This window comes from Cyprinus carpio, chromosome A3 (genome assembly GCF_018340385.1).
Source record: "Cyprinus carpio isolate SPL01 chromosome A3, ASM1834038v1, whole genome shotgun sequence".
NCBI lineage: Eukaryota > Metazoa > Chordata > Actinopteri > Cypriniformes > Cyprinidae > Cyprinus > Cyprinus carpio.
The window spans coordinates 7,391,697-7,410,455 of NC_056574.1; the positions used below are offsets into that span (position 1 = coordinate 7,391,697).

Consider the following 18,759-nt stretch of genomic DNA (forward strand, 5'->3'; position numbering starts at 1 on the left):
AAAGCTCTTCGCTGAATTTAAACAGAAACATAAAGTAGTTACTCCATTATGATGAAACGGTAATTGCTCAAGTCCTTGTTAAACAATAAAGAATTAAACAGATAAATAGATAAATAATAATAATAATAATAATAATAATAATAATAATAATAATAATAAACATTAAATGAAAAAACAAACAAACAAACAAACAAACAAAAACTCTCAGGTTACATAAAGTAGCACCGGCTACAACAGATGGAGTGTAACAGCACAGAACAGCAAAGTCTGGCTTCAATACCAAATTAAGTACTACTGGTGAGAGAGTGAAAATCTATATACAACTTCACTTGTCTAGCTTTACTCTTGAGGATTACTAGAGGGGAGAAGCAACTCTGGACAACACGCAGACGCATATGACTATAAAAATCACGTAACAGCATAAACTGTTGTCAGCCTGTCAGATTGCATGATTTATTTCACACATGCTTCATTTACCAGGTTCCATGGGATTTGTTCCCATAGCGTTAGCAAATGACGCAACGTCGAGTTAAGAGGGGAAAAAAGAAAGAAAAATAAAATCATCCTTTTTATAATCAGTCGCTTATAGATCCCGCCTTAATTAGCTAATAACATAAATATAAATGTGAATTTTATTGTAAATATAATCGTTTTATCGGTTGGGTGTTTTATACTGTGTGTACTGTATGGGCTCCTCCCAGCGGATCACCCGTTACAGGAAAAACAGCTGAGTTTGAGTTGATAAGGTGAAATAATGGCTACTTAATTCACTTTTATTTATTTATTTATTTTAAACAAAACAACATCTGATTTCAAAAATCTATTTAAATATATTGATTAAAATATATACTTCTTACAGGTGAGCTAAAGATAGCTGCTCCACCCATACACACCTGTCGCCCCTGAATAACTGTGAAGGAGATCATACTGTACCATCAGCGATCATCAGCAGAACTGACATCAAAACACAGTTCGGTGGATGCATCTTCCAAAATGCGAAATTAAACAAAACGATCATGTCTACTGGCTTTAAATGATCGCAGATGTTATTGCTGACGGACGCTGCTGTTCTGGAGAGGCAGACTAAACACTTCCTTTCACTTTCATTTTTACTTTCTCTTCTTCATTGCCGCAGGTGCGCGGTCGAGTCCCACTGAACTATAGTCATATGAGCAGTATAATAATAACTGTATAAATAACTGTAGTTATATACATGTAACTGTAGTCTATAATAAATAACCGTAGGCTATATGATAACACTCAGTTCGAGAGAAAATAATAAAATTAGACGTAAATCAAGAGAGAAGAACTGATTTGCTCTAGCAGCCATGTGTTATAGTAAAACCACAGCAACCAAGTTTTTTTTTTTTTTTTTTATTAAATATAATTTTTTTTTTTTTTCTTATTTGAGTTTCTTAATTATTATTATTTTATTTATTTATTTATTTTTGAGATTTTAATGCAAATACCATAGCTGAACTATCCTTGCTGTAAAACAATGGCTAACTTTTGGCCCACAAGTAGATTTAGCATGGCTGATTTTAGTAAAAATGAACACGTTCAAACCACCTGTTATTTTGTGCATTTAACAGATGGGCATGATCAAAGTCCATTTAAAATCCAATCATTATTATGCTTGTGTGTTTTTTTTTTTTTACAGGCTATAGTAGGCTATAAATTTCAATAGTAATACAAATATATAAATAGTTCATCCATGGAACTCTTTTAGCATCCTGATTGGTTCATTCAATCGTAACTTCTCCAACCAATCGGCTTCACTCATTCATTACTAGTTCCTCTATATAACCTCGTCTTCTGCAAATCTTTGCTCAGTCATTTCATGCTATGAGAGCCCTCTCTTTAGCCCACCACCTCCCCAGCACCACCTGCCAAGATCTGCTTGGGGGATCTACCTCTCTGTCTTCTTGCAGCAGCATGTCTTTATTTATGTTCTTTTGCAGAAGCAACACAGCTATAGCAGCAGTAGCGTAACAGATCTAGTCCACCAATACCAGACCTATGTACATCTCCATTTACATTAATAAAATGTTTTAACAATCTATTTCCGAGAGTTGTCATGACTGAAATATATTTTTATATTTTTATTTTACATTAATAAAATGTTTAACAATCTATTTCCGAGAGCTGTCATGACTGAATTTTTTTTTATATATATATATATATATAAAGCATTCCTGCAGCTCAAACAGTAGATCATGGCACTAGTAATGCCAAAATCATGGGCTTGGAATGCATGAACTAATGAAATATAGCTATACCTTGAATGCACCTTTAGATAAATGCTTCTGCCAAAAAAACAAATGCAAATGGAACGATTAAAGCAACACTAAAACCAAACTAAAATTGGGTCAAATTCAGTTTATCTTCTAAAGGTATGCAGAAAATATCCCTACAACCTGGCAGTCATCACTGAAAGTGATTAAAAAATAAAATAAAATCTGATCACAGCACTTCATTAAAAACTTTATAGTCATTTAACAAAACCCAATTTTTAAACATTTAAAAAGTACCCACTTGAAGTGAAACTGTAGTGAAGAGATGGCATATGTTTTATCATTAAGTTAATATTTGCAATTTAAAGAAAATGTTATATTTCATTCTATTGTTTACTGTTCAAATTGTTGTATTTTAATGAATAGGTTTTAAACGAAATCATTTACTTCTTAGAATAAATTTCATTTAAAAAAACAAAAACAAATATGTAGCACTTAATTTATTTGTATTTTTAAAATCTATGTGATGGCTTACCTGAAGGTTTTGTTTATTACTTATTTGTCAGATTGTCTTTGCTTTTGCGTCTTTCTGTGTTCAATTTTAAATGAAAAAATGCCCACATATTCATATAAATATACTCCAAAAAGGAAAATAAGTGAATGACAACTATTCACAGCAACATTAATGCCAACAAATGTTTAATACAAGGATTACAGGAACATGAACAGCCAGCCTCTTTACCAGATCTCTGTTCATCAGAAGATATGTCTAAACATCAGTGTTTTGTCTGAAATCCAAAACCAGTCTACTTTGTCATGTCAACTCAGCTGATGGAGGTATCAGTAGACCATAAGTGATTTTACATATAAGTTTATCTTTCTTAATGCTCTGTCTTCATTTGAGCATGCAGCACAAATTCAGCACAAAGTGTTGTTATATCATGCAAAGTCCACAGAGGATTACTGCTTCACAACATCTGTTCCCGCTGAAAACCTTCACTTATTTCTCTAATTCTAGAATAGATAAAGCATACAACATAACATTCAACAAAAAAAAAAAAAAAAAAAAAAAAAAAAAAAAGTAAAGAGCAAACAACAATCAGAAATGGTAAGTCAACTAATACACAGAATAGAGTAAATATTCCTGCATATACATGAGAAAACTATGAAATAAACATGGAAATAACAAATCAAGAATAACAGATGTATGTTCATGCTCATGAAGCTGCACATACTGACTGTTATTATAAACTCAAATGAGATCCCTCAGTCCTTCTACAATTTGGGTGACACACGACTGATCTGCTCCAAAAATAACTAACTTGTTGGCCGATGGCTTGTTCAGGTCCTGTAGCTTTGGATCTGATGAAATCAGGCTGTTAAGGATCCTGAGTGTTTGTGAGTGGCTTTGACAGTTTGGCCCTTCTCTTCTCTTCTAGTTCCTTTTGGATCTTATAGATCTTCTCGGCCAATAAATGGTAATATTCATCCTGAAAACAAGATATTTAGACATAAAAACAGGATAAAATCACCAAATAAAAATAAGGTTGAGGCATCATGAAATCATGGTTCAAATTCAGGCTTTTCTAGTGTAAATAAAGGCAAGAAATAATAATAAAAGCTTATGTGGTTTACCCTGCTGTTGGCAAACTCATAGCAGGCCCCTTCAACTTTACATGCGTAAGCAACCACGTTCTCCATGCATCTGTCCTGCAGCGCTGCAGGGTCTGGGACGGGGAGCATGGCTTGAATCCTACAAGACCATTTAAGAAATTGAAAAATGCTCAAAAACAACCAAAGATACCCATTATGATAAGAGACAGTCCTTCTTGAACTCACAGCTTGTGCACTAGGTGATTCCTCAGGTCCTGAGTGATGTTCTCATGCCAGGACTTCTTCATGCCAGGTAGTGACAGTGGTACAGATGCAGAAAGGTTCCCTGTGGAGGGTTAAACATTTTAGAGGGTTAAAAGATTTATTTCCAAATAAACATCTTGCTTTCCTCCATTACACTCACTGAAATCATCAGACAAACTGCATTTACTTATGGACTAGAAAACTGATGCACTTGTGTGCAGTGTTATTAAATGGTAAATATTATTCAGTATAATCCCAGATAAGGTTAGTAATTAAGGTTAATGATGAATATGGTGCATGCCGCTGCTTATGGTGGATCCAGCTGCTTGACTGACGAGAGGAGCCTGAATGTCAGTGTCAGGAGAGCTCACTGTCACTGAAAACAGAAGAAATCAATGCAAAATTTAAGAAATAAATAAATAAACAATAAAGCGGTCCAAAAACTGCTGATTCATAAGCCAATGTAATAATAAAAACAAATGTAATTATTATGCTTATAAAAGTTAAATGCACTGCAGGCATAAAAAACAACAACAACTTGGCAGCATAAATAAATGGCTTCATATTTGACAGTGATACGATTTAACAGTTTTTGATAGTAAAAGATACTATCAGCATTAAATTAAATAGTAGAAGCCTACTATTGTTTCATCAACGCAACGTTTTAATTCGCTTCTATTCGTTGCTTTTATTCTATTCACAAAATTCCAGGGGGGAAATTTAAATATTCATAACTTTAAAGCAGAGACAATCGTGATGCCGGGCATCTATGAATATTGATAATTTCAGTGAAATCCTACTGAAGAGAGATATAAAGACTTTGGCCGGTCGCACACGGGACGAGAAGCGCCGATTCGCACAATCGCCAGCAGACGACGCTGTTTTCTACACTCTCAAAGCTTTGCATCTTTTCCCGGAACAGTCAGGAAACAACATCTATTTCCCTCTTCGTGGCATAAAGATTCTCAGCAGAGCCCGTCTATGGAGAGCCTTCCCACTCCCTATTAAGTCCTAATGTACCGAATTTTGGTTGCAGTTCCACCAGAGTTCCACTGGGGGCGATCGCCATGAGTGCAAAATGAATGGGAGTCTATGGGGCTAGACGGCTAAATTTGTCCCTTTCACCCGATTGCCGTTGAGAAATCTCAGATCTGATTGTAGGTTTTGCAAGTTCAGCATGGGTTATAGGTCGAAAGTTGAATGAACGAGTACTTATGTCCTTTCGATTTCTTACAGGTTGAGTTGTTGTTGCCCATAACGCGCTAGCATTCTGCTAATGAACTATAACGTATGACGTCATTGACATTTGAAAAGACTTTTTAAAGCAAATAAGTGACTCTAAAAAATCTAACACCCAGCAATGTGTAATTTCTTTGCATCTCCTTTCGAATACAACATTCAAATTACTAGACAAAAAAATTATATCCTGAGAAAAGTGGATTTTGAGGGGTATACCGCCATTGACCTCCATTCATTCGGCACTTGTCCTGTGAGCGCCCTCATATGGAATCAGAGTGGAACTCACTGATCTATATATGACTGGATCACTCATCGCGTTCTAAACTGCCAGCAGGCAGTGAAGCCACCGGAAGTGTTCGATCCGCCATCTTACTAATCCCTACCGGCAGAGAGCACCATTGAGTCACATTCAAACCGCTGTCGTAAAATCACCCGATTTGAAGCAAATCAGTCAAACGGGACTAGTTTTTATGTTATGTGTATGTAAAATAAATGTTTACTTCAGATGTTATCTGCAGTGTTTACGGTCTTTTGGGGCAGTATAAGCGATATATTTAAACCGTTTAGGTGTGTGTCTGCTGCGCACTGATGACACAGGTAACGAACCAACACAAAATATAGCCTATTTCTTTAGGAACATAATTATTCAGGAATTATGAAACATGAACGTATTAGTATCAGAAATGTATTTGAATATATTACAATGAATAATACAATTATGTTGTTAATGTTGCTCTAATGAAATGAAAAGCTTAACTTACTATGTTGGAAATAAAGCTTTATGTCTTTAAATCCGTACTGTATATAGTCAGTTATTTCTCTGAATAAATTCAGATTTCAGAATGAGCACTTTGTCATTTGTTATATATGTTGAGGTCATGTCTGTCTGATGTTTATCATGTTCATGATGTTCACTATTGTAATGAACGTAGGTTTTTAATAAGTTGGGGAAATTCCCGACATTAAAAAAAAAAAAACCGTTTACATGCCTATGGTGTTTGCATTGTAATAATTGTGACGTGGGGAAGAAACACTCGACAAGTTTTTGGTTTCGTGAACAACAAAGGCCCCGGAGGGTGGATTTTTATTACAAGTGAAGTGCAGGGTGGCAAGCCGGTGTGGGTAGGCTGGTGCTCAGTGGTGCTCTTCCGTGCTCAATCCGAGTGAAAGTGGGTGTCTCAAACGTGCTCCAAACGTGGTGGGCTGTCGGTCACTCGCTGCTTTCTGGCGAGGGGGAACATAAGAGAGAGAGCGTTAGTCCAGCGTCTCATCGGCTCGAGACCAGTGTCTGTCCTGTCTGCTCAACCGGTGCTGGTTAAGAGCCGTCTTCTAACGAGCTGCAGCGGTGACCGATCAACCGGCGGTGAGGACGTGCAGGTGTGCCTCGTTGGTTGCCAGGGCGACGCTGATTCCTCCTAGGACGCTCGTCACATTCCCCCCCCCTAAGCGTCGTTCTGGTCCTGCGGATAAACGGTGAAAGTAGGGGTGAAGTTAGGGGAGGGCAGGAAATGACCCCCGACAGACCTGCATAAGCTGTCCAGATTCGTGAGAGGCCATCCGCATTCGCGTTGGCGGCCCCGGCTCGATGGAGCACCTCAAAGTGGAAGTCCTGGAGCGCTAAGAACCAGCGAGTCACCCTGGCATTGGTGTCCTTGGAGCGGGCCATCCATTGTAGGGGCGCATGGTCGGTTACCAGGGTGAACTTGCATCCCAGAAGGTAGTACCGCAGCTCCAGGACTGCCCACTTGATGGCCAGGGCCTCCTTCTCCACGACGGCGTAGTTCCTCTCGGCCGGGGACAGCTTCCTGCTGATGTAGATGACCGGATGCTCCTCGCCTTCCTGGACTTGGGACAGGACTGCTCCCAGTCCCGCGTCGGAGGCATCCGTCTGCAACAGGAAGGGGCAGCTGAAGTCCAGAGCGCGAAGGACAGGTGCGGACGTGAGCGCTGTCTTGACCTGGCCGAAGGCCTCTTCTGCCGATGGGGTCCAGCACACTTTCTCCGGCTGCCCCTTCCTGGTCAGGTCTGTCAGGGGGGGCGGCTAAAGAGGAGAAGTTGGGGATAAAACATCGGTAATAACCCGCCAACCCCAAGAAGGCTCGTACCTGGGTCTTTGTCCGGGGCCTCGGGGTGGATAGGATGGCCTCCACCTTCTTTTCCTGTGGCCGGATGAGACCTCGGCCGACTTGGAAGCCCAGGTACTTGGCCTGAGAGAGGGCTAGGTGGCATTTTCGGGGGTTGGCGGTGAGTCCAGCCCGCCGGAGCTCCGAGAGAGCACCCTCCGCAGACGATCCAGATGATCCTCCCATGCCTCGGAGTGGATCACGACATCATCCAGGTAGGCGGCCGCATACGCCTGGTGGGGCCGCAGGAGGATGTCCATCATCCGCTGGAACGTCGCGGGGGCCCCGTGTAGGCCGAAGGGAAGGGTCCAGTATTGCCAATGGCCACTGGGGGTGGAGAAAGCAGTCTTCGGCTTGGCGGTCTCGGAGAGCGGTACCTGCCAATATCCCTTGGTGAGGTCCAGGGTACTGATGTACCGGGCCCTTCCCAGGCGGTCCAGCAGCTCGTCGACCCGAGGCATGGGGTACCTGTCGAATTCGGAGACTTCGTTCAGGCGGCGGAAGTTGTTGCAAAAGCGGAGGGTGCCATCCGGCTTTGGGACCATTACAATGGGGCTGGACCACGGACTCCGGGATGGTTCTATTTACCCCCAACTTCAGCATTTGTTGGACCTCTTCCTCAATAGCCTGCCGACGAGCTTCCGGGACACGGTAGGGTCGTTGCCTGACGACGACTCCTGGGGGTGTCCGAATGTCGTGCTGTAGCACGTTGGTCTGCCCGGGTTGGGAGGAGAACACATCCTGGAACTGACTGACCAGGTGCTGCAGCTCCGTCTTCTGGGCCGCCGAGAGATGGGGGTCGACATCCACAACCACGAGTTCGGTGAGGCTCAGGGCAGCTACTTGGTCCCGGGTCCCCACCCATTTCTTCAGGAGGTTGATGTGATAGAGTTGCTCCACCTGCCGCCGTCCCGGCTGTCTCAGCCGGTATGTGATGGGTCCCACTCTTTCCACCACCGAGTAGGGCCCTTTCCAGGAGGCCAGGAACTTGCAGGCGGAGCTGGGGACCAGGACCATGACCCGGTCTCCGGGTTGGAACTCCCGTGGTTGGGCTGCCCGGTTGTAGTGACGTTGCTGCGCTTGTTGGGCCCTGGTGAGGTGTTCCCGGACTAACGGCATCACTCGGTCGATCCGTTCCCTCATGTGTCGGACGTGTTCGACGATGGTGCGATGAGGGGCAGGCTGCTGCTCCCACGCTTCCCGGGCCACGTCCAAGAGCCCCCGTGGTTGACGGCCGAACAGGAGCTTGAAGGGGGTGAAGCCAGTTGAGGCCTGAGGAACCTCGCGGATCCCAAAGAGCACGTAGGGGATCATGAGGTCCCAATCCCGCTTGTCCTCTGCTGCCACGCGTCTAAGCATTTGCTTGAGGGTTTGGTTAAATCTCTCCACGAGGCCATCCGTCTGAGGGTGATATACGGTGGTCCTCAACTGCTTCACCCGCAGCAGCCTGCAGAGGTCTGCCATTAGCCGGGACATGAATGGGGTCCCCTGGTCAGTCAGGATCTCCGAGGGGAGGCCGACTCGGCTGGCCAGCAGAAACAGCTCCTGGGCGATGGACTTCGCGGTGGCCTTCCGCAGGGGGACTGCTTCTGGGTACCGGGTGGCGTAGTTGACGATGACCAGGATGTGCTCATGCCCCCGGGCAGACTTTGGCAACGACCCCACTATATCCATTCCAATCCGCTCGAAGGGCACCTCGATGATAGGCAGCGGGATGAGCGGGCTGGGGGGGGGGGGTCCTGGGCGACGTGGCCTGACAGGTCGGGCAGGCTTGGCAGAACCGCTTCACTTCGGCCTCCAGGCCTGGCCAGTGGAAGCGGTCGCGGATGCGTTGGGTGGTGTTGGCTGCTGCGAGGTGACCTGCCATGGGGTGGGAATGTGCCAGCTCCAGGATGGTCTCGGTCTTGGCTCGAGGCACGACTAGCAACCTTTTCTCCTGCCCCCTTTGCTGGGCGACACAGTACAGCAGGCCGTTCTCTATGACAAAATGTGGGAGAGGGTGGGGCCGGGGGAGGACATCTTCTCCATCCACTATTCGCACTTGGGCCCAACAGTGCTTGAGTCGGTCGTCCTCCCGCTGTTCCCTGGCGAACGAGCCCCCTCCCGCCGCCTGTTGGTACACCTCATAAAACAAGTTAGTAGGCTGGGAGGGGGACTCACCTTCTCTCCCACTGTCGGAGGCGAGCAGCGGCGGACGGCGGCGGGGTGCTCGAGGCCGTCTCCGACGGTTCCCCTCGGGGCTGGCAGGATGAGTAGCGGCGGTGAGCAGTCTGTCGAAGCCGGGCCAATCCCTTCCCAGAAGTACGGCCACCGGTAGGTCCTTCACCAGGCCAACCTCCACTGGCCAGGCGCCTTGGGGCGAGGAAATGGTGATCCTCCGGGCCGGTACTTGGCGAGTGTCTCCATGTACACAGGTAATCGGGAGGAAGCTTTTCTGGCCGCTTCGAGGGGGGCACAACCGCGACTGGATGAGGGTGACCGCACTGCCTGAGTCCAGCAGGGCCCGGAAACGTTTTCCTTCCACCGTCACCTCTGCTTCGGGGGCTCCCGATGGTATGCGCTGGTGGACGATGCAGCCTGCCAGCCATGCTCGCGGGGGGGTGACGGCGGTTCAGCGCTGGGCATGGGCTCATCCCGCGGTGGGGGAACCATCGGCCTGCTGACTGGTCGGGGTGCGCCTTCGAGCGGGCGTCGCGCCTGGACCACCCTCCGGGTAAAAGGCGGCGCTTGGTCCCCGGCCTCGCGGTGATGGATGGCATCCGCCAGCTCGATCGCCTCCACGAGGTCCTGGGTGTTGGTCGGGTTCCTCATTCCTACCGCTTGCCGATGGGTGCGGGGTAATGCACGGAGGAGGCGATCGACCACCACTCGCTCCGCTACCTGTGCTGCCGTGGGGCTTCCTTCCAGCAGCCAGTGTTGAACGATGTGGCTGAGTTCGGCGGCTTGGGCACGGGCTGGCACCTGGGGCTTGAATTCCCATTCATGGAACTGTTGGGCCGCGCAGACGGGTGAGAGGCCGAGCCTCGCTAGGATCTCTCGCTTGACCTCTTGATAGTCTTCTGCGGCCGCAAAGGGAAGGTGAGGAGGGGTGCCAGCGCACGTGCCCACTCGTCCTCGGGCCACGCCTCACGCTGAGCGGTGTTCTCGAATACCTGGAGGAAGGCTTCCACATCGTCATCCGCGGTCATCTTTGGTAACAGGCGGGTGGCTTGGGCGCGAGGGTCAGGTAGCGGAACGCGCTGGGCGGCGGCGGTACGGACGGCGGCGAGTTCTTCCTCCGTCCGGCCCTGGCGAGTGGCGAGGTGTTCCACAATCTGTTGCTGGCGGATGCTCACCTCCGCAAGACGCTGCAGAACCTCTTCCATCGTGGGGCCGAGCGTGCCTCTTTCCACGGTGCTTGGGCGTGCAAACATGGAAAAGAGAGGGAAAAAGAAAAAAAAAAAAGAATTAAGGGCTGGGGCGGTGAACTTGCCGGTGACGTGGGGAAGAATCACTCGACAAGTTTTTGGTTTCGTGAACAACAAAGGCCCCGGAGGGTGGATTTTTATTACAAGTGAAGTGCAGGGTGGCAAGCCGGTGTGGGTAGGCTGGTGCTCAACGGTGCTCTTCCGTGCTCAATCCGAGTGAAAGTGGGTGTCCCAAACGTGCTCCAAACGTGGTGGGCTGTCGGTCACTCGCTGCTTTCTGGAGAGGGGGAAAATAAGAGAGAGAGCGTTAGTCCAGCGTCTCATCGGCTCGAGACCAGTGTCTGTCCTGTCTGCTCAACCGGTGCTGGTTAAGAGCCGTCTTCTAACGAGCTGCAGCGGTGACCGATCAGCCGACGGTGAGGACGTGCAGGTGTGCCTCGTTGGTTGCCAGGGCGACGCTGATTCCTCCTAGGACGCTCGTCACATAATGTACAGAAATACTTCAGATTTATAAACGCTGACTTGTTAGGTGATGTTTTCTCATTAAAATCATAAAATTTCCTATTAATTCAATAGAACGTTTATGCACACTAGGGATTACCAATATGGCGGCGTGGCGGCTTCACTTTCATGACGTCATGAGCAATCCAGTTCTTTATTATAGATCAGTGGTGGTGGGGGGCGTGACCAAGATGGCAGCCTGAATGGTCGCAATTTTGAGTGCTTGCACCAAGTTGTCCTATAAATGTTGCTTAATTAGATCAGTAATTAGATCTTCTGGTTCTTTATTGAGTTGTAACAGCCTGTTGCGTCTTTGACAAAAAATTTTTGCTCCACCATGGTTCGTAAAAGAGGGCTCTCAGCGTGGTCTGAAAAGGAAAAGGGTAATGCAAGTGCTGCTAGCACAAGCACATCCTCAGTGGTTGACAGCGGGCATGATTATGTTGTCAGCATGAGCGAAGAGGATTCATTTAGCCTGGCAGAAGAGGAGTTCCCAGCTCTGCCTGCTACTCCAAGCAAGCCACCAGCTGCTAAAAAAAAGGCCAGTGATAATACGAGTGTTGATATTTCCTCTCAGCTGGCGAACATAACGCAGCTGATTAACTGCCGCTCTGATGTGATAGAGCGAAAGATCTCCGACCTGAGAGAAAAAGTGGATGCTGTGTCGTCTGATTTAAAGACTGTCACAGCAAAGGTGGTGTGCTTAGAGCGGCGCGTGGATCAAATTGAAAAGCCGGTCAACAAAATGGAGAGAAGAATGGATGATCTAGAAACCTACATGAGATTCAATAAAGAATCTGAAGATCATAGGCATTCCAGAGGCAGCTGATGAAAATATTTGTCAAGCTGTTCTTCCCAGCGAAAGTGATAAGCTTCCAGATGCCATTGATGTTGTTCACCGTCTCGGGAGTGCGCAACAGAGCAGCGGTAGGCCTAGAGCAACCATACTACAGTTTTCCACGCGTTCCTACAGAGATGCAGTTTGGAAGGCTGCCAAAAGCTCCTCGTATTTGCGGGACAAGGGTTTTCAGTTCAGAGAGGACTTTTCCAAGGGAGATCGCGAGAGAAGGATGAAGTTGTGGCTGGAAGTTCAAAAAGCTCGAGCGGCTGGGAAAACTGCTTACTTTGTTGGAGGCAGAGCCTTTGTACAAGGGCAAGGTGAAATTATCCTCACGGTCGACTGAGTTGGGAACTAATGCTGTTGAAGAGATGGTGATGTCTGTTGAAGAGCTGAAGACATAAGATGCGTGTTTGCGTGATCTTGTATGCATTTCTGCACTTTTGGACAGTTACTGTTTCAGCGGATGAAGCGAGAGATTTTTATTTTTATTTTTTTATAGAGATGCTTATTTGCACAAAATACAAGTCTTTATGGTGCTACATTATGTGGTTGACCTTTTTGCCAGCTTTATTTTAATATACTGACTTATAAGAGGTTACAAGTTGTTTTGTTGTTTCAGAGTTAACTTTGTTGTTTATGTCATTTTCCATTATATCTTTGAATGCCAGGGGTTTAAGAGAAAACGTTAAGCGTAAGGCTTTGTTTTTGTTTACTAAAAGGTTTAATAATGACTTTGTATTCTTTCAAGAATCTCACTCTATTGCTTCTGATGTTAATTTTTGGAGATCACAATGGGTTAGTGATATTTGGCTGTCTCATGGAACCGAACACTCAGCAGGGGTTTCTTGCCTGAAGAATAACTATAGAGGTGAGGTTTTGCATGCGGATTGTGATGAAAATGGCCACTTTATATGCTTAATTATAAAATGTTTTAGTGTAATTTTTATAGTAGTTAATATCTATGGATATAATTGTAAATCTGATAATGACCAGTTATTATGTTTGTTGGAGGAAAGACTTACACATTGGTTATCCAAATTTCCTGATTCTTATTTAATTATAGGGGGTGATTTCAATGTTGTGTTAAATGAGTCAATAGATAGGTGGCCTCCAAGACGACCTTCAAATTTAAATACTAATTTGAAACTGTTTATGGACAGATTTCATCTGATTGATATATGGAGAGAGAAAAATGTAGATGATACTGTGTATACTTGGAGTAACAAGGATGGCAGTAGACGTTCTAGGATTGATTTTTGGCTTGTCTCTAACCATTTTGATGAGAACAATATTTTGGTTAATGTTTTGCCAACACCATTAACTGACCATAAGGCCATATTAATTACAATTAATATTTCACCAAACACAAATTGTAACAAGTATAATTCATACTGGAAAATTAATAGTTCTTTGCTTAAATTAAGTGCAGTTAGACAGGAATTGGGAAAACTCATTAATTATTATTGGATTAAAGCTAAAAAGGAAGGGTTGTTTTGTCATAATTGGGAATTATTAAAATTTGAAATTGGAAAATATTTGAGGAAGTTTAGTAGCACATTAGTTAAATCACATTGTCTTATGGAAGAGAAAGTTGTTAGTGAAATCTTAGCTATTTCTAACATTTCTGTGGTGGACCTGGTAGAAGGACAGAGACTGCGTCTAACAGAGCTGCAAAATGAGCTTGATAATATGTACAAAATGCGAGCACAAGGTGCTTTTATACGATCAAGGCAAAAATGGTTAGAGCATGGAGAACAGATGTCTGCTTATTTTTTTAATCTTGAAAAGTCAAGAGCTAAACTAAATTCTGTTTCTAAAATGAATATTAATGGATCTATTACAGATAATGTTGACACAATTTCTAGGTTTTGCTATGATTATTACTCTAAATTATATACTTCTAAATTCAGTGAACATGATATGACTTCTTTTTGTAAACAGCTTAAGAATGTTAAAACAATTACTGAGGAGGACCAAAAGTTATGTGATTTTCCAATAACTATTACGGAAATTAAGCAAGCTATTGAACTTTTAAAATGTAATAAATCACCCGGTAATGATGGAATTACTACGGAGTTCTATAAGGAGTTTTCTGAGATTCTTGCCCCGTTTCTTTTTGAAGTATACTCTGAAAGCTTACAGTACTCAGAGCTTCCTACAACTATGACGCAAGGTATAATTTGTTTGATTCCTAAGCCCAAGAAAGATTTGTTGCTTATTGATAATTGGAGACCCATTAGTCTGTTAAATAATGACTATAAAATATTTGCTCAGGTATTTGCCCAAAGATTCAAATTAGTATTAGATTCTATTATTGATGAAAATCAATCTGGGTTTATGAGAAACCGTCATATATGTAACAATATCAGACTTATTTTTGATCTTATTGATTATCCTGACCTTATAAATGATGATAGCTTTATACTTTTTTTAGACTTTTTCAAAGCCTTTGATTCTGTTGAGCATCCTTTTATTTTCTACTGTTTAGAACACTTTGGGTTTGGGGCTTATTTCTGTAATGCCATGAAAACTCGGGGGAAATAGTTCTGTGAAATTAAATAATGGCACTACTCAAAGATTTAATTTGGAAAGAGGAGTTAGGCAAGGCTGCCCAGTTTCTGTTTATCTCTTTCTCATTGTTGCTCAGGTGTTTTGTCACTTTATTAAATCATCCAATTTAAAAGGAATTCAAGTTGAAGAGAGAAGTATCCTGATAAGTCAGTTGGCTGATGACACGGCTCTTTTCCTGAAAAATGTTGATCAAATTCAGTCAGCTGTCAAGATTATTGAAGTTTTTTCCAGTGCCTCAGGTCTGTGCCTTAATTTACAAAAATGTGAACTATTTGCTTTAAAAAGTTGCCATTACAGAAATATATGTAATATCCCTGTTAAGGATTCTCTAACTTATTTAGGTATGGTTATTACTAAAAATGAGCAGGAGAGAATCTCACAAAATTTCGATCCGGTGATTAAAAAAGTAAAGAATAGATTTAATATTTGGTTGCAGAGGGACTTGTCTCTCAAAGGTCATCTTCTGCTGGCTAAAGCGGAAGGTATTTCTAGGCTTACTTATATAGCTTCCTCAATACACTCAGATAATAAAATAAATAAGATAATTGATCAAATTATGCTGAATTTTTTGTGGAAAAACCGTATACACTATATTAGAAAATCTGTGATTGTTAATTCTTATAAAAATGGAGGGCTTGATTATTTAGATTTTTCTACGTTAAATAACACTTTCAAAATTAACTGGTTGAAATATTTTCTAAAAAACACTGATTCTGTGTGGAATATGATTTCTAAATCGGTTTTTGACAAACTTGGTGGCCTTTCATTTTTGCTTATGTGTGATTACAGAATCGAGAAACTTCCGGTTAAACTGTCAGCTTTTCACAGGCAAGCACTTTTGGCTTGGAAGTTAATTTACAAGCATAATTTTTCTTCACATCATTATTACATCTGGAATAATTGTAATATTTTGTACAAACATAAGAGTATATTTTTGAAAACTTGGTTTGATGAGGGCATTCTTGTGGTTGGTCAGTTGTTGAATTATCAGGGGTATTTAATGACTTATGATGAGTTTCTTTCATACTTCAACCTCCCTGTTTCCCCTAAAGAATTTGCCTCTGTAATTGGTGCTATCTCTTTGAGTGTTGTTTCTTTATGTAGAGGTATTTCATACTCTAAACGTGTGTCTCTATTGCAGGTAGCTGATACGATTTGTGGTAAAGTTTGTTTTTCGACAAGCAAAAATAATAAGGCTATACGTTTCCTTTTTCAAAAAGAACTAGTCAGTAAACCACATGTCATTTCCTATTGGTCAAGGTTTATTGGAACTATTAATTGAAATAAGGTCTGGTTGTTACCTAATAAATTTATTATTACAAATAAGGTCAAGGAAATTTCATTTAAGATACTGCATAAATTTTACCCTGCTAAACATTTTCTATCCAAATTTAACAAAGACATAGATGTAAATTGTTCATTTTGTTTTTTGCAACCAGAAACTGTACCTCATATTTTTTGGCACTGTCAATATACCAAAAGGTTGTGGTGGGAAGTTTCTAAATTTATAAATAACAAATTGGAATGTAATTTTCTTTTGTTATACGAACATGTAATATTTGGTTTTTTACAATATGAAAAGAGTATGGAAAGGGAAGCGTATATTATTAATCTTTTGATTATTTTAGTGAAGTTTCATATTCATCGGTGTAAATTTACTAATCAGAAACCTTTTTTTTTCTGTGGTATTGAAAGAATTAGAAAATTATATGGTTTCCATTAAGGACAGTACAAACAAAAAAGCTGTTAAAACCATGTATTTGTTGAACACTTTTACAATTTTGTGAAATGTCAAAGCCTTTTATTGTTTGTTTGGCCTATTTAGTTTTATTTCAACTCAATGTTTGTATTTTGTATTTGTGTATCTGTAACCCTGGCACTATATTTTTTTTTTTTATTTTTTGTTTTTATGTTCTGTAATTGTTATTCATGCAAAAAAAATTTAAAAAAAAAAAATAAAAATAGATCAGTGGTGGAACTGCAACCAGTTCAGAAGCCGGAAGTGTAACGTAGACTAACCATGTTCCGTACACAACGATGTTCCGTACAGGTGACGTTTTAGTGCCAATTGCAGAATAAATAATTCCAGGTCGTACATAAACTATATATCTGTGTCATCCTTATGTCTCCCTCTTTCACCCCCGATCTAAACAGAGATACATCCGCTGTTTGTTTCAGTAAGATTTGAGTAAGTTTGCCAGGTGCGCCCACTGCGCTTGAAAATGGACGGTGGGCAAGCTAAACGTGAAACTGCCGCTCGGGTGGGGAAACAACTAGAGCAGCGAAAATGTACATTTCTATTTAATATACGTTTCCCACAGTACTACAGCCTTTATGAAATGAAACCTATGTTATCACAAATTTTTAAATATATTACATTTTGTTGAATAAATGCTTTGAAATGGGAATTTTTAAGCATCGATTGCGGGCGATGACCACTTAGCGCCACCCTCACCTGACACAGGCAACAGAGATCTCTTACCTTATAAGTTTTCACATTGGTTAATCTTTTTTTATTATTATTAATCAGTGCAAGTTGTTTGCCCTTCTTGTCTTCAGAAAGATATGGAAATGGTATTCACTAACGTTTCACATGCTTCATGCTAAACTCACATGCCATAATTAATATCACGAAACAATCATGCCTAACTCGCATTGTTCTTTATTAAAGCAGCAATTAACTTACATTTTAATCAAATAAAAAGGTACTCATCTTTCATTTTCATTTAAATAATGTTTTCTTCAGTTAAAATAAACAGTTTACAGTTGATCAGTTAAATGTCCATTTTCGCCGATAAAATCAAGTTATGCGCGCTGTACGGAACATCATTATAAGCCTGTACGGAACACCGTTAACCCCTATCATGTTCCGTACACTGGCGGAGGAGGTACTTTTCCCCACTTTTCTCAAAAACTATTGGTCCTAAAGGTATCAATCAAAGACTTTATAATAGGTATTCCCCCGGAGAATGATCACACAAAAATGTCTTTCAACAATGGAGGAGTGGTCGCTGGCGTGCGGTGAATAGCGAAAAGTGTACGGAACATGTTAGTGATAGTGAAACTTCTCGCCATATTAGACATTCTCTGTTTTTAGTTAATAAGAACTAACTCCAAGATAAAAGTGTCGTCGTCGAGTGTTTGTTTGTAAACAGTTAACGTCATCGCTGCGCGCATTTAAAAATGTTCTGAATAAAACGTTTTATAAAATTATACTAATGTATTTTTTTTTCAGTCATTCGATTTCTTCGCTCAAGTCGTCTGATCTGTAACTTTTCAGAAAGGTTTGATGGACCTGCTCAACGGTTGTTCTTGTACTTCACATAAGTTCAGGAAGTAAAATAAATTACAAGGCGTTTCATCTTCCCTTAACCTGGGTAAAATAACGACATAAACTCTTTCAAAACATTTTATATTTATAAACATGTATATTAACCAGCGTGTACTTGCAGTTTTGCAATAATTCCTCTTCAAATTGAAAATCCATTTTGCTGCCAGAGAGCGTCCTGCTGAGACCCGTGACAGTACGCTCTAGTGATGTGTCGTTCTTGAACGATTCGTTCATTTTGAACGAATCTTTAATGTGACTCGGGAAGAACGAGTCGTCTCGGGGAGTGATTCGTTCAGTCACGCATGCGCAATATTCTATAGGTTCTGTAGTAGTTCACCTGTTTCAGTCAATGCAGTATGAGCCGGAAAGAGAATTGATTAGTTAAATCTCATGAGTCTTTCGGGTTTGAGTCGTTCCTTTATCACGTGACACCCCCATACACTAAACCAATGCAGTATGAGAAGGAAAGAGAATTGATTAGTTCATCTCATGAGTCTTTCGGGTTTGAGTCGTTCCTTTATCACGTGACACCCCCACACGCTAAACCAATGCAGTGTGAGCCGGAAAGAGAATTGATTAGTTCATCTCATGAGTCTTTCGGGTTTGAGTCGTTCCTTTATCACGTGACACCCCCACACGCTAAACCAATGCAGTA

The 18,759-nt window shown here is 42.3% G+C and overlaps 1 protein-coding gene across 3 annotated transcripts; it reads right to left on the minus strand.

Annotated features, from left to right (window-relative positions):
* Window positions 1-2,916: 2,916 nt before the first annotated feature.
* On the minus strand, window positions 2,917-18,291 carry LOC109062998 (histone lysine acetyltransferase CREBBP-like). Of its 3 annotated transcripts, none has more exons than XM_042716946.1 (5): window positions 18,210-18,291; window positions 4,393-4,467; window positions 4,074-4,173; window positions 3,870-3,987; window positions 2,917-3,724 (listed from the first exon to the last, which is right to left on the minus strand). In XM_042716946.1, the coding sequence occupies exons 3-5, from the start codon at window positions 4,133-4,135 to the stop codon at window positions 3,614-3,616; spliced, it is 291 nt and encodes a 96-aa protein (XP_042572880.1). In that variant the 5' UTR covers window positions 4,136-4,173; window positions 4,393-4,467; window positions 18,210-18,291; the 3' UTR covers window positions 2,917-3,613. The 3 variants fall into 3 exon arrangements, with proteins under 3 accessions (XP_042572880.1, XP_042572875.1, XP_042572888.1); XM_042716941.1 differs by lacking the exon at window positions 18,210-18,291 and adding an exon at window positions 5,617-5,641; XM_042716954.1 differs by lacking the exon at window positions 18,210-18,291 and having other exon boundaries at window positions 4,252-4,467.
* Window positions 18,292-18,759: the final 468 nt, after the last annotated feature.